Source organism: Bos taurus, chromosome 23, assembly GCF_002263795.3.
Source record: "Bos taurus isolate L1 Dominette 01449 registration number 42190680 breed Hereford chromosome 23, ARS-UCD2.0, whole genome shotgun sequence".
NCBI classification, from domain to species: domain Eukaryota; kingdom Metazoa; phylum Chordata; class Mammalia; order Artiodactyla; family Bovidae; genus Bos; species Bos taurus.
The window spans coordinates 48,890,179-48,917,033 of NC_037350.1; the positions used below are offsets into that span (position 1 = coordinate 48,890,179).

The 26,855-nt window shown below is 49.8% G+C and overlaps 1 protein-coding gene across 1 annotated transcript in view; it reads left to right on the forward strand.

Moving 5' to 3' along the window:
• F13A1 (coagulation factor XIII A chain) overlaps positions 1 to 23,672 on the forward strand; it is a 143,575-nt gene extending 119,903 nt beyond the window's left edge. Inside the window, 3 exon segments of the mRNA NM_001167894.3 lie at positions 5,409 to 5,569; positions 16,796 to 16,932; positions 21,908 to 23,672. Coding sequence (NP_001161366.2) covers positions 5,409 to 5,569; positions 16,796 to 16,932; positions 21,908 to 22,061 — 452 coding nt within the window. The 3' untranslated portion in view covers positions 22,062 to 23,672.
• Positions 23,673 to 26,855: the final 3,183 nt, after the last annotated feature.

A 26,855-nucleotide genomic window follows, 5' to 3' on the forward strand; every position in this document is an offset into this window, starting at 1 on the left:
AGGCGTCTAGAGAAGGATGGGGGCACCGACCAGGCCAGGCCTAGAGGACTCTGAGGACTTTGTTCTGATTCCAGCGAGCTGCAGGGCCACGAGGGGGGTGTGAGCAGAAGCGTGCCCTGGTCTGACTTGGGTTTGAAAGATCACTCTGGCTGCGGTGTTGAGAACAGACCACGGGGCCGTGGAGCTGAGCTTTCGGAGAAGTTACGACGCTCTTGTGATAGTTCCGAGAGAGACGGTGCTGAGAGTGAGCGCGGTGCTGAGAGCCGTCCGGTCTGGGCGTGTTCGGAAGGCCGAGCTCTCAGGACTGGCTGACTGGTTGGGTATATGACGTGAGAGAAGGAGGCTGTGGAGGAAACTAAACGAGATAATATATATGGAAGGCTTCCCGCGGGTGGGCTGTCAGCACATGCTAACTTTCAACGTGTTCACACTTCGGGAAACTGAGACCAGAAAGGGTGAGCTGAAGGGTTCAAGGCCACACGTAGCAGTTAGAAGTAAAGTGGGTACCGGCAGCCTCATGCCATTCAGGTAGGGGTGGTGAGCCAGCTCCAGGCATCCTTGGGCCCTAAGGGGGCTAGTTCCTGTTACCTGGGGTCCCGTGGCCCCTCAATCCCCCAGACTAGGAACTGTACACCGTCCTCTCCTGACCACTAGAGTTCCATCTCAGACTTCTTCCCCTCCTCTCCCTGATCCAGCAAAAGCATGAGCTCACCTGAGCTAGCAGACTCGAAGGGCATGAGACCTTAGCCGTCTGTCATCCACCCCTGGAGGTGGGGCCCGACTCAGTATCAACACAGCTCCCACCACTCAGCCCACCCCAGGCTTGTCCTGAATAACCTGAAGGGAGTCGGAGACTGTTTTTTGCTTTACCCTGCAAGCAGGTGGCACTAACTGCATGCAATAAACTGCCCGTTGCAGCTGAACGTACATTGCAGTGTACTGCAAAAAACCACAGGATTCTAGACCTTGATCAAGCAGGTCAGGGTCTATTGTCGGAGGGTCTGTTGCAGAGAAAGTTTTCCAAGTCAATCAGGAGCATATTTTCCAGATTGACGATTAAAGGGGATCTGTGAGCTAGAATCAGCTGGGAAGATGTGAATAACTTAAACCTTTCAGTATCTTCCAGGGTGCTATGCCTTCCACTCGGCTATATTTAGTTTTCTTTGCATTTTTGGGAAAAGAGACAAGGCAGCCCCTGTCTGTGTCTCCCTTGGCTTTCCCCAGACACCGTCAATGGTGCTGGCAGGATCCCAGCTCCACCACTCAGAATGAAAACCTATTCTTCTTTCTCTTGCCACGTTTAATAAACTTTATCTAGAACAATTTCTTGTGCAGTGGCAAAACACAGCACTTACATAACGTACTATTTTAGGAGCCTGGTCTCTGGGGCTCAGAAAGACAGCCCAGTTTCTTCAGTGCTAAGATTTAGAGGATATTCCACCTCAGAGAATAAAGAGACCCGAGGCCAACAGGATCAAGGCAGAGCAAGTCTCTGTAAAGTTGTCAGGCACATCTCAGTAGCCTAGACATCCCCGTGGTCAAACACGGCCCTCTAGAAATACCAGAGGATGTGCATTATTATTACTGTTATTACGGGAGGCTGCTAGAGGCAAAATGCATGTTGAAGGCCGCTCACTTTGCCGCCCCATCTGGCCCATCTGGCCACAGGTCGCACGTGCTCCTCTGAGATTGTCTCCAGTTGAGGGACAGAGTTTTAGTCTTCTGGACAAGTCACTGGTCTGGGAGCCATGGGGGAAGCAGGGTCCATGCTCAGATGCAAAGAACGCAATAGGTGTGTGTCACCCAAAAAGGCAGAATTCGAGGGTCAAAGTCAAGGCAAGTTCATGGATTCAAAAGGCGGCCCTCAGTAGGATAGGATGGCTCCAGGAAGCAGGCTGAGTTGTTGACTGCTCGTCCAGGGCAGACCAGTACCTTCTAATAACTCTGTGTAGCCCATGGCTGACTCCCAGCCCAGGCACTGTTCTCTTTCAGGCCTGACCGTTGTTGCGGGGCTGTCGGGTGAGTGGTAGGATGTTTAGCAGCATACATGGGCTTCCCTGGTGGCTCAGATGGTAAAGAACCCACCTGCCAATGCAGGAGACACAGGTTTGATCCCTGGGTCAGGAAGATCCCCTAAAGAAGGGCATGACAACCCACTCCAGCATTCTCACCTGGGAAATCCCATGGACTTAGGAGCCTGGCGGGCTACAGTCTGTGGGGTTGCAAAGAGTCGGACACTGAACATGAGCAGCTAAGCACCTGGCCTCTACGCAGGAGATACCAGCATCTACCACCCAGCGGTGACACCCTAAAAGGTCTCCAGTCATTATCAAACATTCCCTGGGGTCAAAACGTGCCCCCCAACACACACACCATTGACAACCACTGGTCCAGATGACCATTCTTCCCATTTCACCAGGAACTGCCCATGTTCCGGGGACAGGACTTTTAGTTTCAAAACAGACCATCCAAGTCCACTCAGGTCTGCCCTAACACCACCCCATCTCCTGTAGAACCCCTCCTGGGACTTCAGGAGCCTTTCAGCCTAGAATATGCATCATCGCATCATTGTATTCAAATGTAGATTCTGATTCCCTGGACGAGGGCGGGGCCAACAACCAGTATCTGCAACCAGCTCCCAGCTGGCAGAGTTCCTGCTAGTCTGCAGGCCACAGCCTAGCTGCAGGGACCTGGGTTGGGAGGGCCCAACCTTCCACTGAACTGAGGTTCTTAGAGGGCTGATCCCAGCGGGTGAAGGGCCCCCCGGGTGTCAAGCAGTGCTTCTCAGGCCCGCTGTACATAAGGGTCAGCTACAGAGTGGTCAAACAAGACCTAGACCCCAAACCTCCAAGACTCTGATTGAGTTGGTCTGGGGTGGGATCCAGCAGGGTAGGTTCTTAAGTGTCCCCCAGTGACTTGGAGGTGGAGCTAAGACTGGGCTGTCTCAACGCCCAGTCCTCCGTGTAGAGACCTTGAAGCAGCTGGTAGGCACAGCCTGGCGATCCATCACCTGGGCGCCCACAAGGCAGGAGGCCTCCCTGTGCCCTGATCGGTGCTCACCCCACACAGCCTTCCAGCCCCAGGTCCACTTCACCCGCTCACAATGGGGGGCCAATGAGAAGATACACATGTATATATACCAGATACATGCACAGATATACATAATGCAGACATGCATGTAGAACACTCTCCACTTTGGGTATTGTTTCCTTTGACAACTTCCACTGAGGGGAGGACTCTTTGGCCAAAAGCAGACAGTGAGCAGGCCAGCCATGGAGGAGACATTCAACTCCGTGCAGGGGGAAGGAGGCGTGAGTGCCCCGTGCCCCGGCGGCTAACCACACAGCAGGGGCACTGGTTCTGCCCAGCACAGGCTCGGCCTGCAGGACAGCAGCCCTTGGCCCCCTGGAATCCTGTGCTCTGGAAAACGAGAGTGGGAGGAAGTGGGCAGGGCAGCCAGGCAGAAGCCCACCGCGGCGGTAGAGCCACAGGACAGAAGCCCCCTCCTCGGCCCAGATGGTGAGCAGAGGGGAGCCGGGACCAACTCCCTGCTGCTGGGGTCCAGCCCCGGTGGATCCAGGGAATTCCAAGCAGGAACGGCGACGGTGAGGATCAGGAAACAATTGCTTAATTAAACGTTAGTTAAGGATATAAAGAGTGGTTAAATAAGGATAGCTCAGTGAGAAAATTCAGTGGAGAAAAGAGGCGAATAACTTGGTTTATGTGGAAAGCTAATAAAATTCCAAGGCTAGGAATTTACGTCACCTTCATAGGCCGCAGGTGTCCTCCCGTCCTCCCGAAGGAGAGGAGACACTAAGGCCTCCCCAGCCAGATCTTAGAAGCCCAGGCATAATTAGTAGGCTTGACAAGCCTCCACGCCCCAGATGGAAATTCAGCCAGAAGGTGAGAGAAAGAACGACATGGGGAGACCAAGTTTCGGTGAACAAAGCCCACAGTTTATTTTCCAAAGTAGTTTTTATACCTAAGTTATGCATAGAGGATAATGGGGGAAGGGGTAGAGTCATTCAGTAAGCCAGGCTTTCTTCCTGCAAACTTACCATATGCAAAAGTTTAGGTGATTTACATCATCTTCTGGCCAGAGGGCCTGTCAACATTTTAAGATCCTTTCTTCAGAAAACTTATTTTTCTCTAAAGGTGATTATTCTAAAGTCAGGAGCCACCCTCCGAAAGCATTAGATAAAGTTGCATTCCTATAGGGCAAAGGTGTGGTGGGCTGTAAACAAGAAAAGAATTAACTCAAGGGTCCAAGGTTACAAACATTAAAGCTACTACTTACATTCCTATACACCAATTATATTAATCAATACACTCCCAGGGACACAGTAGGTAGGGATATGGAAACTTAGCAGCAAACATTGGCCCAACAAGTGAAAAACCCTTCACCAATACAATTTCTAATCAATCTTTTAACTGCTCAAAGGAATCTGTATTTAGACAGTTTAAACACTCTTGTCATGCCCAGGAACTTTATTAACTGGAGCTGTAAGTTAACTCTTTTTCAGAGAGAGGTGGTGGGGGACAGCCCCCTGTAAAGCCAGAGGTCTAGGTGAGAGCACAAAGCAGTAAAGTACGCAGACTCTGGTTTTGGGGTAGATGCTCGAGAATTTCCAGGGGGACTCCTGAGGCTCGATCCCGCCTTTGTGTATGCCAAGCCTCCTTCCTCATGACCTTTGCCACGGGGAGAGGTCCTCACGCTGGCTCCCGGCACCCCGCTGTCCAGATGCAGATGCCATCCTCCCTGGCTTGTCCCCAAGAGCTCACCTACATTTGGCACAGAGGTCTTTTAAGTTGCAGATAGCAGAGGGGGTGGGAGACAGTTGAACGTGTGTGTGAAATAGGTTTCCACCACTTCTTTCTCTTAAATAGAAAACTCAAATTAGGTTGGAACGGCAAGAGTTGGAGAAAAAGTGTGGTGCCAAGGAAACAAGGAAAAGGTTCAAGTAGTCAGCAGCTGCGCTCAAGCATGGCCCGTGGCTGCCGTGAGACGTTTCCTATCTCAGGAGGGCGCTGGGCACCGGGGCCGTGGGCGTCCCCGCCCCGTCTGCTGTCACGGAGCTGTTCGTGCACAGGTCCAAGCAGCCGCAGCTAAAGCCTTCCGGTCCTTGGTTTTAAACCTCTTTGTCGTGCTGCGTTTTATTAATACAAGAGCAAAAGCACTGTTGGGAAGATGGGACACGTTTTCTCTAGGAAGGCTTGACTGAGTGTTCCACTTCCAGCACGTGCTTTGCCCAGAAGCCGAGTGCTCCTTGTCCCTGAGGGACTCTGTGTTCCGCTCGCCCTCCCCTGGTGGAGGCTGTGCCAACGGGGAGAAGACGGGGCCCTCGGGGAAGCAGGGAGCATCTCCTCCCAGGTTCTGACACCGGCACGTTTGTGTTTCTTCTCTCCAGTCAAGAGAGAGGAGGTGCTGATCGGAGCAGGCGAGTACATGGGCCAGCTGCTGGAGCAGGCCTTCCTGCACTTCTTTGTCACGGCTCGAGTCAACGAGACCAGGGACGTTCTGGCCAAGCAGAAGTCCATTGCGCTGACGGTCCCCAAGGTCGTCATCAAGGTCAGTTGCTGTATCTCAGCCAGGCAGGAAGGCGAGGCTGCTGCTGAGGCCCCCGGCCTTCGTGCTTGTGAATGTGCGTGTGCGAGCGTGTGTCTTGTGTCCTGCTCCCCCTGCAGAGAAGAGGAACTAGGATCCTCCTGTTCTTTGAAAGAAGTGAACTGCCCTATAAATAGATGTGCACATGTAACACTTTTCTCTCCTCTCCAGATTTAAATATATAGATGTGGCTGCAGATATAAATATAGCCTGTGGGTATAAACACACTTGTGGGGGAAGATGGAGATGTGTAAAGGGCACAGATAGAACTCAGTGTCTCCAGAATCAAGTGGGTCAGGCGTGGCCTCAGCAGCTGCCTGGATCCCCTCCCACGTGTGCTGCTGCCCGTGGGGTGCTCACTGCGTACAGCAGAACGCACAGACCGGAACGTCCGCCTGGCGGCCACGGCGTTTCATTTGTGACACACCTGGCCACCACCGGCCAGAGGCGGACACGGAGGATTCCACCACACGGCTCCCTAGGAAGCTCCCGCACGCCTCTTCCCGTCAATTACTCCCCCCGTCACCAGGACAGCCGCTCTTCTGACTTTCCCACGTATTGCCTGGTTGGCTAGTAGTTCATTTTTTAAAATAATTTTTAATTTAGCTGTTAGTCCCTTTTTCTTTTCTTTTTATTTATTTTATTTATGTGTGGTTTTGGCCTTGCCACATGGCATGTGGGCTCTTAGTTCAAACCCACAGCTCCTGCATTGGAAGTGGAGACTCTCCACCACTGGGCCGCCAGGGAAGTCCCGCTGGTAGCTGTAACATTTGCCTCTCCATTTTTACCATTTAACATCTGTCTCAGCGGAAACCTCTGCCCAGATGACTTAAAGGCACTTGGCAGAGGGGTGCTGGGCACAGGTGGGAGGAGAAATAAATGTGGCGGCCTGCTGTTCCCACGTCTCAGGAGCATCAGCAGCTTCGGCACCCACATCCCGGAGACCCATCCTGCCCTGGGAGCAGAAGCCCGGGCCTCCAGCAGGGTCCTTGGGTGTGACATCTCATGTCAGCCTTGTCCAGGGCTCAGAGACCTTCCCAAGCGATTAAGAGTGATGAGCACAAATCAAGGTGCATTCCTCTAACGTGGTGGGTAATCAAAGTCTTGGAGTCATCTGTATTTTAAAGCCTCTGGAGGGGGCGGGTGGGGAGGGGCAGTGAAGCCCTGTGTCTTACAAATTCCTGCTCTGAGTCACTTGTAAAGCTGGTCATTATTGTGTAGCGCTCAGAATGGCAGCCTCCCCTGGGTCCATGCCCTGTGGATGGTGATCTATCCGAGGGCTACCCTGCGATGGGTGCCACTAGGCTGAAACTTGGGCCCCCAGAGGCAGAGAACCCTGGACCCTCCTTTTCTAGAAAGGCTGGAATCCTGACACCTCCTTGGTTCTTCCACCTCAGCCCCTTCTTCTGGGCCCGTCACAGCAGCATCCCACCAGAGGCCTGAAGACACAGAACAGAAATGAGGGCTGCAGGCTCTGCAGGCAGAGCAGGAGAATATACAAAACGGAGGGGTGGTGTTGGGGGTCCCCCAGAGGCACCGCCACCCCCCTGAGAACGGGAACTCGGGGTGCTGTGACCGCGGCCTGCTCACCACGCACGGGGCGCCCCCTCCTGGTGAGTTCTCCCAGAAGCCACGCGGTCCCCTGCAGGCCCCTCCCAGGGGTCGGGGAGGCTTCCCTTCCCGCTCCTGTTCAGACTCCACCTCCGAACCGTGCCCACCAGAGGCAAGGCCCGCGTGCTCACCTAATTAGGCACCGACAGCTCGTCCCCGTGAAGGACTCAGGAGAGAGACTTCCCGATGGGAAGTGCTCAAACCGCAGCACAAAATAGAATTTAATTGCACCGCTGATAATAAACTGGGCGTATAAAGGAAGCTGATAACTTTCATCTCTTAGACATTATTAATTGAAGGATTATTGGTGAGTCGTCTTCCGAGTGTACTTAGACGGCAGCTCAATTCCCCAGGGGCAGAACCCAAATCCCTTCTCTTCCAGCTCGAGTGACCTGGGCCGGGATGGTATAGTTGACCAAGAGCTGCAGGGGGTGCTTGTTCTTATATTTGTTTTGTCTTTTATCTCTGTAAGCACATCAGGAATGCAGTTCTTAGAGGAAACTTATTTAGAGGTAGGACTTCCCCGGTGGCTCAGTGGTGAAGAATCCGCCTGCAATGCAGGAGATACAGGTTCAATCCCTGGGTCAGGAAGATTCCCTGGAGGAGGGCGTGGCAACCCGCTCCAGTATTCTTGCCTGGAGAATCCCATGGACAGAGGCGCCTGGAGGGCTACAGTCCATAGGGTTGCAAAGCATTGGACACGATTGAGTGACTGAACAGCAACGACAGGGCCACTTGGCTGGACTCGAGCAGGAGAGAGAGGGAAAGCCTGGCCTCCGTTCAGGTGTGTTCAGGAAAGGAGGCAGGAGTGTGGTCACGTATGCATTCCCTAACCACTAACCTCACTGACCACATCAGCCCCGAGGATGAGCTCAGCGGGAGCAGGTGAAGACGTGCTCCTGGGTGAGGTGCCTGGCGCCCTGAAAGCCACCAGGGGTCCCTGAGCTGTGAGAGGCCCTGACTGCAGAAATGCGCTGCCTGGCTGGGGTCCCAGAGCCTCCTGCCTTTCTCTTTTCCCTTCAAGCCTGTGCCCAGAGCTCTGTCTTCTGGGCACCCTGGCTCAGCCTCAGGGCTGGAGCTGCCTGAGTGCAAGTTTGCAGCTGTTCTTGGCCTCCCCCTCCTTTCTGGAGCAAATAGAGACCAACCTGGACCACGATGGGGCCCACCTGTCTGGATCCACATCAAGTCAACCAAAGCGCTCAGGCCAGTGGACACATCCTTGCCGCCTAAGAACCCCATCTCGCATGTGACCATATCTCGCATGTCTCCTGTGACCACAGAGATGGGAACTGGGTTAAATTGTGCTCCCAGTTAACTGTTCCCTGCACCCACCATGCGTGAGTCACAGTGTGTGAGCCTCATATGGAAAACGGCAGGAGAGAGTCATTAAACTTTAATGAGCACATATCTCTTTTCCCAGGCTATCAAAATATTTTGATGAGAAAAATATATTTTATTAAAATCAGATGTAGAATTTTTCTCTGCCTTCCCATGTGTTGATTGTTGTAAGAGGCTTTAAGTCAGGAAAAGATTCTTCAGCATTTTGATGGTTGAAGTGAAAGTCACTCAGTCGTGTCCAACTATTTGTGACCCTATGGACTGACTATACAGTCCAGGGAATTCTCCAGGCCAGAACACTGGAGTGGGTAGCCTTTCCCTTCTCTGGGGGATCTTCCCAACCCAGGGATCGAACCCAGGTCTCCCGCATTGCAGGCGGATTCTCTACCAGCTGAGCCACCAGGGAAGCCCTGATGATCTTGATGGTTAATGAAGGGCTATTTGGGGGAGAGGAGAGGACAACACAGGGATTCAGCTGGCCCACAGGGTGGAGGCTGGTGCGGGACCTGGAGCATTGTGCCAGGGGCTTTCCCCCTGGTCTCAGAGAGCAGAGAAGGGTCCCAAGGTTCATGTCCTCACCCAGGTCAACCAGAGCAAGAACACCTTTTGTAGAGAAGCCCCAGAGCACAGGGGCTTGGATGGCTTGGCCCCCTGGGTTCCTCATCCTACCTGGGCAGCTTTGGGTCAGTTCCTCAACACCTCAGCTGTACAATGGTCCAGTAGTATCGCTGACCTGTAGGCTACTGGGAGGGATAATAGAAATAACTCTCACAAAGAGCTGAACATGGTACCTCTGTCATGGTGAATGCCCAGTGGGCTGGCCCAGTGGTAAAGAACCCACCTGCCAAGGTAGGAGACGTAGGTTTGATCCCTGGGAAGATCCGCTGCAGGTGGAAACGGCAACCCACTCCAGTATTCTTGCCTGGGAAATCCCATGGACAGAGGAGCTTGGCGGGCTACAGTCCCTGGGGTCGCCAAGAATCTGACACGACTGAGCGACTGAACAACAACCGTTAATACTCGCCCCGTTATTAATTGTAATCATGTGTAAAACAACGCATTGTCGGGGACTGAACGTGTGCTGTTTCTGAGCGCTCAGCCTGGCCCAGGACCTGGTGGTTGCCGGCAAGAGTCCGCTCCCGCCCCGCCCCATCCTCTCTGCGCTGGGATCCTGCACCGAGAAGTGCTCCAGGCAGCAGGGCCCACGGGCTAGAGGGACGGTAACACTCGCCTGGCGGCATCGGACCTGCGCCCTGGGTGTTGAGCATGTGCACGGTTACCTGTGGGACTGTCCTGAGAGGGAGGCCCGTCCTGAAGAGCCTGGAAGGAGCCTTGGGGAGGGGGGTGGGCGAGGAGAGGTGGTCACACACCTCAGACCTCCTACTAAGACCTCCTCTCAGTATCTGGGCAACGAACCCCTCCCAGTGCCATTGAAAACAGCTCAGGTCCCACCGCCTCCTTAGGATCATCTCGTAGGCGCGTCCATCTCGTAGGAGCGTCCTGCAGCTGTGTAGAACATCCTCAAACACCAGCAGAACCTGTTTCCTCCTGTGAATGAGGAACGCATTTGCCAGGGAAGAGGGGCTCCCTCTCCTAACAAGCACAGAAGCTCGGGGCTGGCTGCTCGCCCAGATGGCTCCTGAATCAAGACGCTTTCTTGGTTTCTCTTAACAACCCCTGTGCTCCCCTTGGGGCCTAACTAACCTGAGGCCACCTGTAGCATCCTCCTCGCCCGCCTCCTGCCGGCGCTCCAGGAAGCCCCGAATGTAACCAGAGAAGAGCCAGGGGGCCTGGGGCCGTGGTGGCTGCTGAGGCCGGGACCTCAACATCCCAGTTCATACCCTTTATCCAAACTGGGGGCCCCCTGAGGACTAACGAGCGTCCCCCAGGTGCTGGACGGCCACCAGGCAAACTGTGAGACTCAACTGCCATTTCACTCTGTTCTTGTGAGAGCCCAAATACCTGGAAATTTCCATCAAGGCAAAAAAAGAAAAAAAAAAAAAAAAAACAAGAGCAAAACTCTGAGCTCTAATTATTCCCAACCCCAAACCCTAAACCTTCTCCCCTCCCAGCCTCCCAATGTTTCTCCGCGACTCTGTCGGTACGGGTCCCAGTCACCAGGACGCAGCCCTGCCGGCAGGGCGAGGCGGCTGGAGTGGGCTTCCCCGCGTCTCTTTGGAAGGCGGCGGTGGAAGCTGCTGGCTTCTCTCCCATGCGCTTCTCGGCTTCGGTCCCTGAGAACCCAAACCCACGTCACTCCCCACGGGGGAACGTGCGGATGAGAAAGTTCTCCTGGTCACCCTGGCAGCACGGTCTCCCTTTGAACCTCCACAACATTTAGAGTCAAGAAAGGCCGTCTTTCGGATGCTGTGCTGCACAAGGTATCACGCGGAATCCTCCCAGGAGCCTCGTGAGAAACCGAGGCCCAGAGAACTCAAGTGACTGGCCTCGGGACGCACAGCAGCGGCCACCGGGCTTCAGATGCTGAGGGCAGCCCGCCTTCCCCTCGGCTTGCCCACCGTGCTTGCTGTCTCTGGCTCCTCCCCGCAGGGGTCTCCTCAGCACTGCCCTGAACCCCCTGTAGCGAGAGACCAAAGTCCATGTGAAGGCCCACCCTGACGGGCTCCGAGCAGGTGAAGCCCAGATCAATATTCTGATTGATCAATATTCTGGGACCCGGGAGGGTCCAGACCAGCCGTGGCTTCACCTGCTCAGGTAGCTGCGTCTCTCTCCATCCTCTGCTGGTCCCGGAGGGTCAGGCCGTCTGCACCCCACGGCCAGGAGCGCGTACCCCCAGGGCTCCACTGTGAGGCGCGCCTCTCCACGTCCCTCTTGGCGTAGGTGTGAGAAGGAAAGTGAGAGTCGCGGGTAATTGGGCTGCCTCAGACGTGTTCCCTCTGCATTCCTGCTTGCTATTTTCTATTCTTAAAAACAAACACGCAGGCAAAGTAGAACATCAAGGATAACGAATCTCGTCTACCTCGTCATATGACCACGCTGTGCTTGAGCTACTAGATCTCCTTTGAAACGATAACTCTATCTTTACCCCACTTAGAGAAGACTGTTATCGTCAAGTAAGACAGCTGTGTCAGAGCCCCAGGGTTACCTTGCCACGTTTGACTCTGGCATAGAGATCTGATTCTTTCCCTGTAAAGTCGGAAAGAAGGAGTTGAGTTGTATACATGTTTTCAAATTTAGTTCAGGATCAAGTTGTAGTCACCGAGCTCCACTGGTTGTTCAGCGATGGCGAAAGCTAATAATGCAAATGACTCTTCAGTGGATTTCAGGAAATAGACTCCTTTCAGCGAAAAAGGAAGTTACTATTTTTGCCTCTCTGCTGTCAGAGATGACAGGGTGTGCAGCGTTTAAAGATGAATGCCCTGGAGTCAGAAAGACCTAGATTCCTATCTGGATCCTGCCGACATCCAGGGTCTGTAATGTGGGCATTTTGTTTATCTTCAATGTTTCATTTCGTGTCAGTAGAATGAGGATGATGTTACTGCCCTCCGCCAAGTCCACAGAGGGTCACCCAAGATAAAGGGAGCACAGCAGTGAGCAGGGCGCCTGCATCACTGTGCGGACCCTGAACGTGCCGTGAGCTGCTGTCCCTGCCATTACTAGTCAGGGTCGGTGCAGAGTCTCCCTTCCCCCACTTGCTGTGTGACCTGGAACAGGTCACTTCACTTCTCTGGGCCTCACTTTCCTCATCTACTTCATAGAGTTGTGAGGATTAAATGAGTTAATGTGAGTAAATCCCTTACATCACCATTGTCTAGGAGGTGGTGGTGGTGGTGGTACTTGCTAAGTTGTGTCCAACTCTTGTGATCCCATGGGCAGAGGAATTGGCAGGCTTCAGTCCATGGGATTCTCCAGGCAAGAACACTGGAGTGGGTTGCCAGTTCCTTCTCCAGGAGATCTTCCCAACCCAAGAATCGAACCTGCGTCTCCTGCCTTGTAGGCAGATTCTTTACCAACTGAGCTACAAGGGAAGCCCAGTAGGATGTTCCCTAATTACCGGAATACCCTAAATACGCACTGTTCAGTACGAGAGCCACTGGACACATGTAGCTGCTGAGTACTTGAACTGCGGCTCGTACAAGTGAGGAACTGAGTTTTTACTTAATTTAATTTAAATTCATTTAAACATTTAAATAGCCCCATGGGGCTGGCAGATACCATACTGGACAGTCTTGGAACCGTGGCTGACTGTTGTAAAACCATTTGCATTATTTAGTCTGTGCCAATTCAGCTCGGCTAGAGAGAAACAGCCGTGGTGGTGTTGGTGAGTATGATTCACAAACAAGCAACTGCTCGTTACCAGCAGTGATAACGCTCCCCGTAGTGGGAGGAGGGAAAAGTTCATTTTCCAGTGATAAGTCACGGAAGACATGACTGGCAGCCCCTGAAATAAACACTGTGAGGTGAACTAATAAATCATGTGAATTATATTGACAACTAAGCTCATTCTTTGTCAAACTTTTCCTTCATTTCAGTTTTGATTTTGAATATAGCTATATATATATATTGTAAAGCATATACTCCATGGAAGAGATCTTGTGATTTCTTAAAAAGCAGTTCTTTCCCAAAAGTGTGTGTGTGTGTGTGTGTGTATGTTAGTAACTTTCTTGTTTACCAAAGAATCAGAATATTGATCTTTATCATGAAAAAAAACAAGGACTCAGTACGTCAATATTGGTGAATGGTAGTTTAACTTGAAAAAGTATCATATTTTATGTCAACATAAAAAAACGGAAATATTTTAAATGGAATATTGGGGAAAATCAGAGTGCAGAAGTGTTTGCTGTCCCTGAGGATGATGTATGTTTCATCCTGTCCCCTGGTCCAAGTAACGGCTGGTCGTCTGTTCAGTGAGTACACGCTGTGCGTGGCGCATCGTGTAAACCAACACATACTTTGAAGATCCTACGTATATTCTCCATTTTCCTCAAAAGGAGGAGGAAATATTGCCTAAGCAGAAGATGGTGATGTTGAATGTTGGGTTTTTAATGTTCAGTTTGGTTTGAGTTTCTAAATTTCATTGTCTTCTCAGCAGTCAGGCCAAGGACGTTTAAATTCCAGGGGCAGGGGACAAATGTCAGGAAAGGTATGCTGGATCTTTGTTAATTGCAGAAGAAACTCTCCACGATCTGAGAAGGGCCCCCCCTTTCATCGCAGCCTGCTCCCTGCTCCAGTATCAGGGAAGGCTGAGAAGTACTTATTTATGTACCCCTCCAGCAGCTAGTAACAGAGACCATATCTAGGAGCAAACTGATTAGGCACAATACATGAAATTATCTAAGACTTCATATCCTAATCATACTCAGACCTACAGCCCATCTCTGAAGGCCCAGACACTGGGCCAATCTCTCAAATACTAAATCCCCCTATCTCTGTCATCAGTCACCTGTGACCCACTTTCCACAGCAGAAGGGTCCTCCTGTAGAGCTAGCCTACCCGTATGTAAAGGATCCTTAACCACCAGGCCCCTGAGGGCCACAGACGTCCTGGCCTGTAATGAACCCCCTGAAGCCACATGCAAGGTGTGCATGCATCCTGCATTTGTCACTGTGTTTGTCTGTAGAAGGAAAGGTCAGTAGCTGCTATCAGGTTTCTCTAAGGTTCCTGTAATTGCAGTAGAATGCCATGAAGAAAGCAGATGGCTCCAAAATATTTTTCCTCCAAAATCAAAGTGATCATAGCAAATGCTTTCGCCAGTAGTGTCTCTGAAGCAGTTCTACTTTCTTCAATTTAGACAGCTTTTGTAAATGTTATCTTTATCCTCTATTTTTAGAAACCAAAAAGTGGTCTGAGATTTTTTTTTCTTAGGAAAAATATGTTGGATGAACTTGAGAATTAAGCCAAAGATTCTATGTAAAGTATCCCAATAATGGACTTTTATACATCCATCCCTTGTACCATGGGGACTGGCTCCAGGACTCCTGCAGAGACCAAAGCATCCCCAGATGTGCCCAGCTTTGCATTCTGCTGTGCACGCCAGGTTGAGGACCACTCAGGAGACACTGCTTGGCACACAGTCCTTGCTTCGTAGGTGACACCACCTGCTGTCCTCTCCACCGTCATCCACGCCCGCTCCACCCCTGACTCCTCTTTCCAGCTCTCCACCCATCCCACCTTAGGGGGTCGAGATTTGACAGTAATAACCATAGACGATTGGCTATAATTTTCCTTTTTCTTAGAGATTTTTAGTTATTGTTTTAGTTATCAATGTGTCCCAAAGAGTAAAGTCATAAGGTTTTACCCTTCACTCTAGAGTCTCCCAGATTCAACCCCTGGGTTGGGAAGATCCCCTGGAGAAAGGAATAGCAACTCACTCCAGGATCCTTCCCTGAGAATTTCCATAGACAGAGGAGCCTGGCAGGCTACAGTCCATGGGGTCACAGAAGAGCTGTACATGACTGAACGACTAACACTCACTATTACTACTCACTAGACTGAGCGACTTCACTTTCACTTTTCACTTTCATGCATTGGAGAAGGAAATGGCAACCCACTCCAGTATTCTTGCCTGCAGAATCTCAGGGACAGGGGAGCCTAGTGGGCTGCCGTCTATGGGGTCGCACAGAGTTGGACATGACTGAAGCGACTTAGCAGCAGTAGCAGCAGAGTCAATAAGGGAGAATCTTCTTCTTGGGGCAAAGTCCCTCCTTTTTCTGTTCTAGCAAGGCTCATTTCCATTTGACTTTTCCTATGTCATACACTGCTTAAAGAAATAATGTAGTATAATAGCTGGGTTGCTACATGGAAAACTCAAACAACCAATACATTTCCTTCTTAAGCAGTCGATTTAATAGAGCACATATTTACTGGACACCAGCTAGATGCTGGAGTTGAAAGTGGGCTAAAATGAAGTGAATAAAGGAAAATACCCCAAGTATTGCTAATCCAAATGATGTAGTTGAGCCTGTAATGTCTTGAGCCAGCCATTGTGTTAGCTGCTTTATAGGTATTGTCTCATCCTGATCCTTTCCTAGGAGGGAAGGACTAGTTTTATTATCTTGTTCCCCAGTAATTCAGAGTTTGCACAGATCCATCCGTCTGGCATACCAAGCCCCGAAACCAACAAACAAATGCTCCCAGCCGTTTCCTAGCACCTGGTGTCAGTGCTGGGAAAGCAGATAGTCCCAAGCGTGCAGTATTATACATCGTGAACAGCATAAGGACCGAAATAATACTAACAGCAACCCTAATAATAGTGTTCTACAACGATTACCCCATAGGAACATTCACCTTGTTTCAGAAAACTGAGTCTCAGAAAGGTTGAGACCTTACAAGACCTCACAGCTAGTAAGGCCCGAAGCTGTCATTGAACTCTGGCCGCTTTGCCGCATACCCAGTGCTTCTGTTTTTTAAACTTTTTATTCTGTATTGACATGTAGCCAGTTAACAATGTTGTGATGCTTTCAGGTGAGCAGCGAAGGGGCTTTCAGCCATACATGTACATGACATGTATGTACATATGTGTATGTACATGACATGTATGTACATACATGTCATGTACATGCATCCATTCTCCCCCAAACTCCCTCCCATCCAGGCCACCACATAGCATTGAGCAGAGCTCCCGGTGCTGTACCGGAGGTCCTTGTTGGTTCTCCATTTTGAATATAGCAGTGCGTACACGTCTGGAACACACCCGGTACATCTGAGGCTTGTGATACGTAAACTCACCCCAAACAGCCTTCTAGCTTCAGATATCCAGACTGGGGAGGAAAAGTCTTTTTTTGCCTATTTTAGCATTCAGATTCCTCTTCTTCAATGATGAGGACTCCCTCCTTGGATGTATTTCTTTCTCAAGTACCTCCAGGAGCGTTTTCTTCCTCTTGAACTCAGGGATCCCTCCCGTCCTGGCAGGAAACCTGAACCCTTTCCAGGAGCAGAGTCCACCTGTCCTCCCTGGCCGCGGAAAGCTGTTGCTACCCTGAATGTACTTCCACCTCCTGCTGCCGGGAACAGCCAGTGGCCGAGGTTGATAACCTGAACTCTAATTAGGGTGGTTTTCATAATGAGGAAAAGACTGTGATTCTAATTAGCAATTTTCCATCTTTTTCTCAACAAGTATCCCCCAGTCAAAGCAATATCCTCATCACATTGGCTCCTTTGCCAAAAAATGGCCACACTGTAAAACAGAAGGAAAAGCAAAGATGGGTAAAGATGTAAAGGTGCAGAAAGAGGCTTTGTGTGGGGCTAACATGCTTCTTTCTCCTCCAACTCACTCCTCAGGTCCGTGGTGCTCAGGTCGTGGGTTCCGACATGGTGGTGACGGTTGAGTTCACCAATCCTTTAAAAGAGACGCTTCGCAATGTCTGGATCCGCCTGGATGGTCCTGGAGTGACGAAACCCTTGAGGAAGATGTTCCGGTGAGCACTGGGGGAGGTGGGGACCTGGGGTAGGACCGTGGGACGTTCCTCTTTCTCCATCTTTTCCCAACTCACATCTAGCCCCGGTGAACATGTCTGAGAAGCTGCTCCCTCCTTATTTACAAGTCTCTGGGGCTTGGGGTGTTGGTTTGACCAGCACCATCAATTCTTAAAACCACTCTAATGGGGTGGGTACTATTATTAGCTCCCTTTGGCAGTGGAGAAACCTGAAGCTTTGAGAGACTGACTGGTTTGTCCCAAGTTGTACAGTGTGTAGAAATAAGTCTGCATCCAGAAGTAGGATGGCTGCTTCCAGATCCCCAAAGTCAAGAGTTTTGCAAACTGCCTCGTTCTTCTAGTATTCACAGGGTACCCACTATGAGTCAGGTGTCATGAGTTAGGACCCTGGCAGGAGTCCTTTCTTTCCAACCCTACTCCAAGATCTTACCAATCCGAGCACTCTCTAGAATTGTTGCTTTCACTAGAAAAAAAAGGTGAGCCTAGAGAATTCTGATGCTGGGAAAGACCCTGATGCTGGGAAAGATCGAAAGTGAAAGGAGAAGGGGGTGGCAGAGGATGAGATGATTAGATAGCATCACCAACTCAATGGGCATGAATTTGAGCAAGCTCCAGGAGAGAGTGGAGGACAGAGGAGCCTGGCCTGCTGCAGTCCATGAGGTCACAAAGAGTCAGACACGACTGAACAACAGCGGAGAGTTCTAGACTTGGTTTCCTGTTTAGGGGACCAACAGCCGTTCCAGGCCCGTTGCTTGAAGGTCTGCTTTTGGCACACCTCACACCGTCAGACTGTGCCTACAGCTCTCAGCTTCTGTGACTTCTAGTGACAAAGAGTGTCACAGACAAGACAGCCCATTCCATGGTCAGATAGTTGTAGTGGCTGGAAAACAATTCCACCTTTCAGTCCCACCAGTGGGCCTAGTCTGCCACCTGGACCCGTACAGAGAAGAAGGTACATTTGTCTCCCACCTGATGGCTTGCAAATGTCTGCAAACTGCTGTCTGATCTTCCCGCATCTTCTCTACTTCTCCCCAGCTTCATTCCCCTCACCCCTAATGCAGTTTCAACTCACTCCCTCACGTACATCCTCCAATTTGTCAGGGCTCCTCTTAAAGTGTGACACCCAGAATGGACCCCAATCTCGGAGGTTTATCACTTTCATTTCTACCACAAATAAGGCCCCGTCAGCATCAATCAGTCCAGCGTATTTCCTGTGGGGTGACCTTCTAAGGCACAGAGAAAGAGGGGGAGGTATGTGGAAACTGCCTTATGACCCAGATACGTTAGGAATTTCCCCAGCTCCCTTTGTGGAGGACTCTGAGTCTGTAAGACAAGAGCAAGGCCCTCCTTCACCCTCTCTGAGACATCTTTAAGACGATGTGCCCCCTGAAGACTGCCTTTCTGTCGAATCACAGCACTCACAGCTTCTGCATCTGAGCATTTAAGAGGGGCCTGATGCCGGCAGATGCAAGAAACAACAGAGAAAACAGTTTGAGTGCTTTAATAAAAAAAAAAAAAAAACCACAAGCACAAAATATAACAACACTTCTATGCTAATAGGGAAGCTGCCGGGAAAAAAAAAAAAAAAAAGGAATTAAATTAGAAATCAACTCCAGCTAGCGGAAGAGGTCAGAGGAGCGTGCCCCACTTTCGTCAGAAACGACAGTCTTGCTCACCCGTTCTCACACCTTCCCACTCGACTCAGATGCAAGAATCGCTCAGGCGAAGTGAAACACGTTTCTTCTTCAAAGCAGCCCCCTGCTGGAGCCAATTTTTCCTCCTCCAACAGTAACCCCACAAGCTTCATCTGAGGGTACCAGAACCTCCTGCCACCTTGACACCGTGGCTGTGCAAGAATCTCACCTTGGTCACAAGCCAACGCAAGGAAAGAGGCAACCTGTGCATTAGAGGAAAAGGTGGCCCCGCGGCGAGCAGAGGCCCAGCGCTGGCGAGACACCGACTCGGAGGGCTGAGTGTCCAGGGCCGTCAGGGGTGCGTGTGCGCTCAGTCGTGTCTCACTCTTTGCCACCCCGTGGACTGTGGCCCACCAGGCTCCTCTTCCATGGGACTTTCCAGGCAAGAATACTGTAGGGGGTAGCCATGCCCTCCTCCAGGGGATCTTCCCACCCCAGCACTCTAATCCCTGTCTCCTGGGTCTCCTGCGTTGGCAGGCAGATTCTTTCTTCTCACTGAGCCACCTGGGAAGTCCAGGTGCATTGCTTATGGTTAATACCTGACATTGGGGAAGGGTAAAAGGAGCTGAATTGGGGCAAGGACGGAGGAGGCCATTCCCTACATGGTGGACGCAAGGCAGTGTCCCACCCACACTCTGCCTTAGGCTCCATCAGTAATCGCTTCAACACACAGATCTCCAGCGCATCAGTAATAGAGCCCGGTCCGCAGTCTCTCGTGGGGATACAGGTCCAGAGGGTGGATCTCTGCAAAGCAAGGGAAGCTCTGTTTCTCAGAGACTGCCAGGAATTGGAAATAAGTTAACACAGGAAGTGTTTTATGATCTAGGCTGGGCTTGGGACTTTAGGGAGACCACTGCTTTCCCTGTTTCCTCCTGATTCCTCCTCCTCACACCTTCACAAGCAAGACAGGAGCCAGCCAGCACCCACGTCCATCTTGTCAGACGACTGATACACAGCTGTGTACCCTGTCCTGTGAAAACCTGATCAAAGAGTGGCAGGTCCGTGTAACAACTTGGACCCTTCAAGTGCAATTCTTTGGGACCAACCAGAACCCTTCACAGGGCTGTATTCTTTTCTCAGATACACACCTTGAATAGTCAAGGGAGTGCCCACTCCACTCGGCATCCACACCCCTGCCAGGGCCCTAGGCGGCAGGGAGTCTGGAGCTCCAAGCAGAGGCTCTGGTAGGCGGGTGCTGGCGAGCAGGGAGCTGAACGGGGAACAGGTGGTGCCTTGTCCGTGGCCCACTTGGCAGAGCTGACTCTACTCTGAGACGATTCACCTTACCGCTCTCTCTGTGCTTCCTCCTGCCGTCCTTGGATGCTCAGAGGTGCTGCCCCCTGAGACCCACAGCTGTCAAGTTTCTGCTTTTGATAATTCCAGAACATCAAATAATTCCTCTTCCAGATGCTTATTTTTTTTTTTCTTTAAAAAACGATCAGGTTCAGTAAGTTATCTTAAGAGGAAAGTTCCCCGACTTTGGGCTGTGGTTTGAGATTTTGAGTCTCTCAAGTAGGACAGGGGGCTGGACACGAGGAGGACGAGCAAGGCAGTTGCAGCTTACTGTAATCATAATCCCTTAAGCCCGCCTGCGTTCAGGATGATAAATGGCCGGCACATCCTGATAGCTCAGCACATTACTGAGAATCATTTATCACCACACGTATCCCTGGGAATACAGGGCTCTTCCAGTATTACTCCACTCACCCAGATGGGGAGATGATGCTTTTCTTTCTGCATGCAGGCCTTTATCTGTAGGAAAATGCATACTTCGACATGGATGTGTCTCTTTGTGGGTATCTTGGATGATACTCATGAGCGGGCATGGGTACATGGATGAATACCATTATGGGGGCGAGCTGATGAATTAGAGCAAATAATGAACCCACTCCACTATTCTTGCCTGGGAAATCCCACAGACAGAGGAGCCTGGCGGGCTACAGTCCATGGGGTTGCAAAGAGTCGCACACGACTGAGCGACTAACGTTCAACAATTCATTCAATGAAGTAAAGCTCGGGGGTACTGTTTCTGTTTGAGGGAGTTACCTTCCTTCTATGGCCGTCGGCCAGATCCTTAAACCAGACAGCTATTTCACAAAATGTTCCTGATGGATCACTTGGGGGAAACAAAGGAAAAGGGAATGAATGAATCAGGGTTTGCTCTTGAGAAACAAATATCTAAAAACCTATATTCGTATTGAAACGCCTATTTAAATTAAGGGTAGAGAACTGTTTCTCTGCATCCAGGCAGGGAGAACCATCCTCAGTTATGTTACAGAGAGCTCAGGCATTGCAAACGGTGACCAAAGCTGATGGTAAATAATAAAACGTAATTACACGGCAGCTGCAGCATATATCTGATATGTGGCATTTAGCCATATCTTGCCATCGTTCCAAGTGCAACATGAGTACCAGCTCGCTCACCCTCTCCACATCCTCTTCAATATTTCATAGTGCCCACCGTTTACAGGTGAAGAAGCCCATGGTGAGGTCAGTGTGTTCCAAACTTCAATCATAAAATCAATTTACCGAGTTGGAAAAATTCTCCCATATGTAGGCTATATGTGTGCACTGGTCACATAATATGGCTTTTCTGTAACTCAGTGAGATCATGTATATAGCCACATTTCTAAAGAACAAATGCCAGATTAATGGAGACACCGAGATTCTCAAAACCAATGCCTAGAGGAGCCCCAGAGAGAGACGCCCCCAAGCCTCAGAGGCATTTCCCAGGTCACCGGCCACAGATGACAAACACACAGCAGGAAGGTGCGTGGGCAAGTGACCCACGCTGGGTGAGGCAGGGTCGCAAATAACAGGGCGGGCCAGATCCCAAGCCCAAGAACAGGTCTGTCCCAAGGGGATGGGCCAGAATGAGTGAAGAGCATCACGACCTCAGTATAGGAAGCTGTGGATTCAGATAGAAGTCTGATCCCAGGAGGGACCTTTAGCCCCCACATGAACTGAGAGCATGTTCATGAGGCTACTGCAGAGGCTTGGGGGTTCTCGGCATGGGCCACGTCCACCAGGAGGCAGGCAGATGCATCCAAGCGGAAGGAACCATGACCCATGGGGCTGTGGCTGACCGAGCCTCGAATAGGAGCCCTGATCGGGTGGTGACTGGGAAACCGGCCGACCAGGCCCTTCTGTCTTCCAATCACCATCAAGTGAGAGAAAGAGCGCCAGTGACCCAGACCTTCACAGTGGGAAACGCGATCTGCCTCTCGGGAGTAAAACCTTTCCTGCCTCTTCCATCCTTTCAGGGAAATCCGGCCCAACTCCACCGTGCAGTGGGAAGAGCTGTGTCGGCCCTGGGTCTCCGGCCCCCGGAAGCTGATCGCCAGCCTGACCAGCGACTCCCTGAGGCACGTGTACGGCGAGCTGGACTTGCAGATTCAGAGACGACCTTCGATGTAGACGCACGGGGGGCCGAGCTGGACCCAGGCACCTGGCCTCTTGTAGTCTTGGCTGAGGAAGTTCTAATGCAAAAATAGTCAGCTCTTGCTTTAACTTAGCTGTGAAGCCCTGGACAGGACTGGATAGGCTCCCAGAGTGGTGACGGCGTGTATTTCAAAGACACGCTTTTCAGTGTGGCTATTCAATGCGCAAGGTAGTTTTTAATCAGCCCACCTTCCAAAGGATTCTGAGCATTAGCTTTAATTAAGCCCTAATTAGGCTCTCGGAGCTCATAAGAGTAAAAGTCATCATTTATCATCTCAAATGGCTGCAGCTCCAACATCAGAGGACTTCCCTTGCCTGGGGATTTGCTCAATACGTGGCCTCATGTAAAACAGGGCTTCTCATCCCCCTACTCAGCCTTTTGGGGATCACATACTCCCCAAATGGGAGGGAAGGACATGATTTGGGCCCTAGAATTCTATTCCCCTTTCTTGGAATCAGGTTTTAGCCTCCATATCAGAATATCTTCCCCAGGAATTGAGTGCAGCATCATTTTTCTTCTTGGCAAAGCCAGGGAAAGGTCTTCCATCTTGCACCTGCGGCAAAGCAACCGCCTGCCAAATTTCACAGATTTACGTTGTGAGAAGAGGTGGCTCCATATTAACAAATTGCATTTGCGGGGAACTTAATCCCCGAAGACGAGATACGAAAGCAGGTGCAATCTCAGATCTATTAAATAATGTAGTTTTATAGTGCTTTTTTTAGGAGGCGTCACACCATGGCCCGAACGGGAGGAACCAACGGCCCTGACTTTAACCCTTTGGGGGCTGTAGTATTAGAAATTAACCAGACCGACTTAAGACAGTGGGGATGAGGAATTAACCTCCTTTATTAGTGATTGTACTTCACCTGTCTCCCTGGAAGCATCTCTTTGGCACAATGACCCAGGTCCAGGTACAGTTTTAGAGACAGAATAAACCCAACAAGTTGGAGAAGCTGGCAGATTTAGTGACCAGATGTGGAAGGGCAGCCACTACTTCTCTCATGCTTCACATCCCCCGTGTTGAGACCTCAGCTCAGCACACAAGTGCTAGAAGCTGAAACAGACTCCACCCTGCAAACAGCCAGTGGGACTGCACAGCCGATGGCAGAGGACACGGATATCACTGGAGTTCGGCTCTAAGGTTCCAACAGGCAAGGTGACCAAATATTTATCTGCAAGGCTGATTTTTTTTGTCCAAATTACCAAACTGATATGCCTAGAGTGTGATTTAGGTCGGTAAATTGTGATTCTTAGCAGAAGAAAGGAAAGATGAATAGTGAGGAGGAACCGGGGGAATGCCAGAATGGAATTGTGTGTGGTCTCTACAACCACATTTCTAGGCCTTTGAGACGGCTCCTGAGCCTTCGGCACTGGAATCCATGAGGGTTAGCCAGTCCCCTTCACAGACGCCTCGTACCTAACTCTACTAAGTAATCCCCCAGCATTTGCCAAGGCTTCCAATGCTCAGTTCTAAAATGAAATGCATTTTGCTGGACTGTTAAACCGGCTTACTGTAGTATATTCCTATTAACTAGAATGTAATCAAAGCTTAAAATAAAGCTAATCTGATTGTATTTGCACCTGTACAGAAGTGAAGGCTTTTGCTTTTCAATACAACGTACTACTAACCACGGCTGCTTGAGAAACCACCCTTCCTTGGCAGCAGGTGGCTCACCCTGGAGAGTGAAACAAGCATCTCTCCTTGAGGGAAAATAACTCAAATGGGTAATGACGTTACACTTAGCCTTCCTCATGGCTCTCTCTACATTTTATTAACCTCACTCAACTAAGGAGGAAGTTTGGTTCAAAAATCAGCTTCCAGAAACTTCAAAATCTGTGCAGACACTTTTTTCATGAGTAATCTCATGAATCATTATGATGACTCAGTGGACAAGCCAGCATGAACACCTATCATGACGAACACCTTTTGTCGTCTTAGAACAGAGATGGAAACTATATGAAAAATATGTATAGGAGGTCCCAGATTCTTGGCTGACATCACTGAGCAACTGCATCTTAGGGCCTCGCAATCCTTCTCCACGCAGAACTCCAACCAGCTGTTACAAACTGATATGGAGTTGGCATTCAGAATAAAACCTATTCTACCTACGTTTGAGTCAGCCCACGCCCATTGACAGCTGAGACTCTAGACTGTGCAATGATGCCACGGCTCTAAAAAATCACAGTTTAGCACTGGTAACAAACAATGTGGGCTTCCACGCTGGCTCAGTGGTAAAGAAGCCACCTGCCAATGCAGGAGGTGCAGAAGGCTTAGGTTCTCTCCCTGGGTCAGGAAGATCCCCTGGAAAAGGAAAGGGCAACCCACTCCGGTATTCTTGCCTGGAGAATCCCATGGACAGAGGAGCCTGGTGGGCAACATCCATGGGGTCGAAAAGAATCGGACACGACTGAGCGACCGAACAACAACAAACAGCAACATCCCATGCAGCAGCAGAGACTCTGAAGTCCAGCTTTCACCTGTGCAGGCCCTCTATGCTTTGAACAAATCCTTATGTGTGTTTATAGGTGTTAATCTTTGATGACTAAAGAGGGGTAACAATACTTTTATGTCCACAAGGTTTTTCTGGGGATATTTCAAGCAAGACATAACAACACATGCAAAGAGATAGATAATAGATAGATATATAGACAGATGATAGAGAGAGATGACAGTTGAGCAAGAGAGGAAGAGATGAAAGAGATTGTATAAATATGTGTATTTCAAATAATTTTACTCTATCAACCCTTTAAAATAAATAATCATTTCCAACCTTTGATGAAGAAACTAAAGGGACCTGGTAGCCACACATCAGGGTAAATCAAGTGGGTAGGAGTTGAAAGGAAGTCAGTCTCTGCTTTGCTGTGCATTCTTTAAATCTCATTATGTCTCTCAGAGTTTAAAGAACGCTGAATTAAAACCAACTCAAGACTCTTCGAGAGCTTCCCTTGTGGCTCAGCTGGTAAAGAATCTGCCTGCAATACGGGAGAACTGGGTTTGATCCCTGGGTTGGAAGATCCCCTGGAGAAGGGAAAGGCTACCCACTCCTGTATTCTGGCCTGGAGAATTCTGTGAACTGTAGAGTCCATGGAGTCACAAAGAGTTGGACATGACTGAGCAACTTTCACTTTATTTTCAAGACTCTTTGAAGAGGTGCAGTATCAGTTCAGTTCTGTTCAGATCAGTCACTCAGTCATGTCCGACTCTTTGCGACCCCATGGATCCCAGCACGCCAGGCCTCCCTGTCCATCACCAACTCCCGGAGTTCACTGAGACTCATGTCCATCGAGTCAGTGATGCCATCCAGCCATCTCATTCTCTGTCATCCCCTTCTCCTCCTGCCCCCAATCCCTCCCAGCATCAGAGTCTTTGCCAATGAGTCAACTCTTCGCATGAGGTGGCGAAAGTACTGGAGTTTCAGCTTTAGCATCATTCCTTCCAAAGAAATCCCAGGGCTGATCTCCTTCAGAATGGACTGGTTGCATCTCCTTGCAGCCCAAGGGACTCTCAAGAGTCTTCTCCAACACCACAGTTCAAAAGCATCAATTCTTCGGCGCTCAGCCTTCTTCACAGTCCAACTCTCACATCCATACACGACCACTGGAAAAACCATAGCCTTGACTAGACAAACCTTTGTTGGCAAAGTAACGTCTCTGCTTTTCAATATGCTATCTAGGTTGGTCATAACTTTCCTTCCAAGGAGTAAGCATCTTTTAATTTCATGGCTGCTGTCACCATCTGCAGTGATTTTGGAGCCCCCAAAAATAAAGTCTGACACTGTTTCCAGTGTTTCCCCATCTATTTCCCATGAAGTGATGGGACCGGATGCCATGATCTTCGTTTTCTGAATGTTGAGCTTTAAGCCAACTTTTCCACTCTCCACTTTCACTTTCATCAAGAGGCTTTTGAGTTGCTCTTCACTTTCTGCCATAAGTGTGGTGTCATCTGCATATCTGAGGTTATTGATATTTCTCCCGGCAATCTTGATTCCAGCTTGTGCTTCTTCCAGCCCAGCATTTCTCATGATGTACTCTGCATAGAAGTTAAATAAACAGGGTGACAATATACAGCCTTGACGTACTCCTTTTCCTATTTGGAACCAGTCTGTTGTTCCATGTCCAGTTCTAACTGTTGCTTCCTGACCTGCATACAAATTTCTCAAGAGGCAGATCAGGTGGTCTGGTATTCCCATCTCTTTCAGAATTGTCCACAGTATGGTATAGAATATACTATACTATATATATAGTATGTAGTATAGGTGCAGTATAGTAACAAAACATATACAAATTTATGATAGGAATATGAAGGAAAATGGAGTTTGTGCTAGACTCATTGGCAATCAAAAGTCATAAAATTCCACATATAAGTTCATCATTTATGAATATCCTTCCAATGTTATTTTTAAAAAGTAATAGTCCACACAATCACTTATTCAGCTTTTCTACCCCCTCCATTCTCTCAATATCCAGCCAGCCTTCCAACCATCTATCCATCCTTTATTCCAGCCATTTGTTTAACCATCCATTATTCATTAATTAATGATTGTATGCAAGCATGAATTCAACAAGTATTTATTGACCATTAAGCATCATAGTAGAGATTCAAAGATAAAAAGTTTCTGCTCCCTGTTCACAAGCCAGATGCAGAGCCAGATACATAAATAAAGTATGCATAAAGTATGTATTTATAAATCTGCAATTAGATGGGGATAGGTATGTTAATAGAGGTATGTCCAGAGTACCATGGAAATAAAAAGAAAAAGATGCCTGGA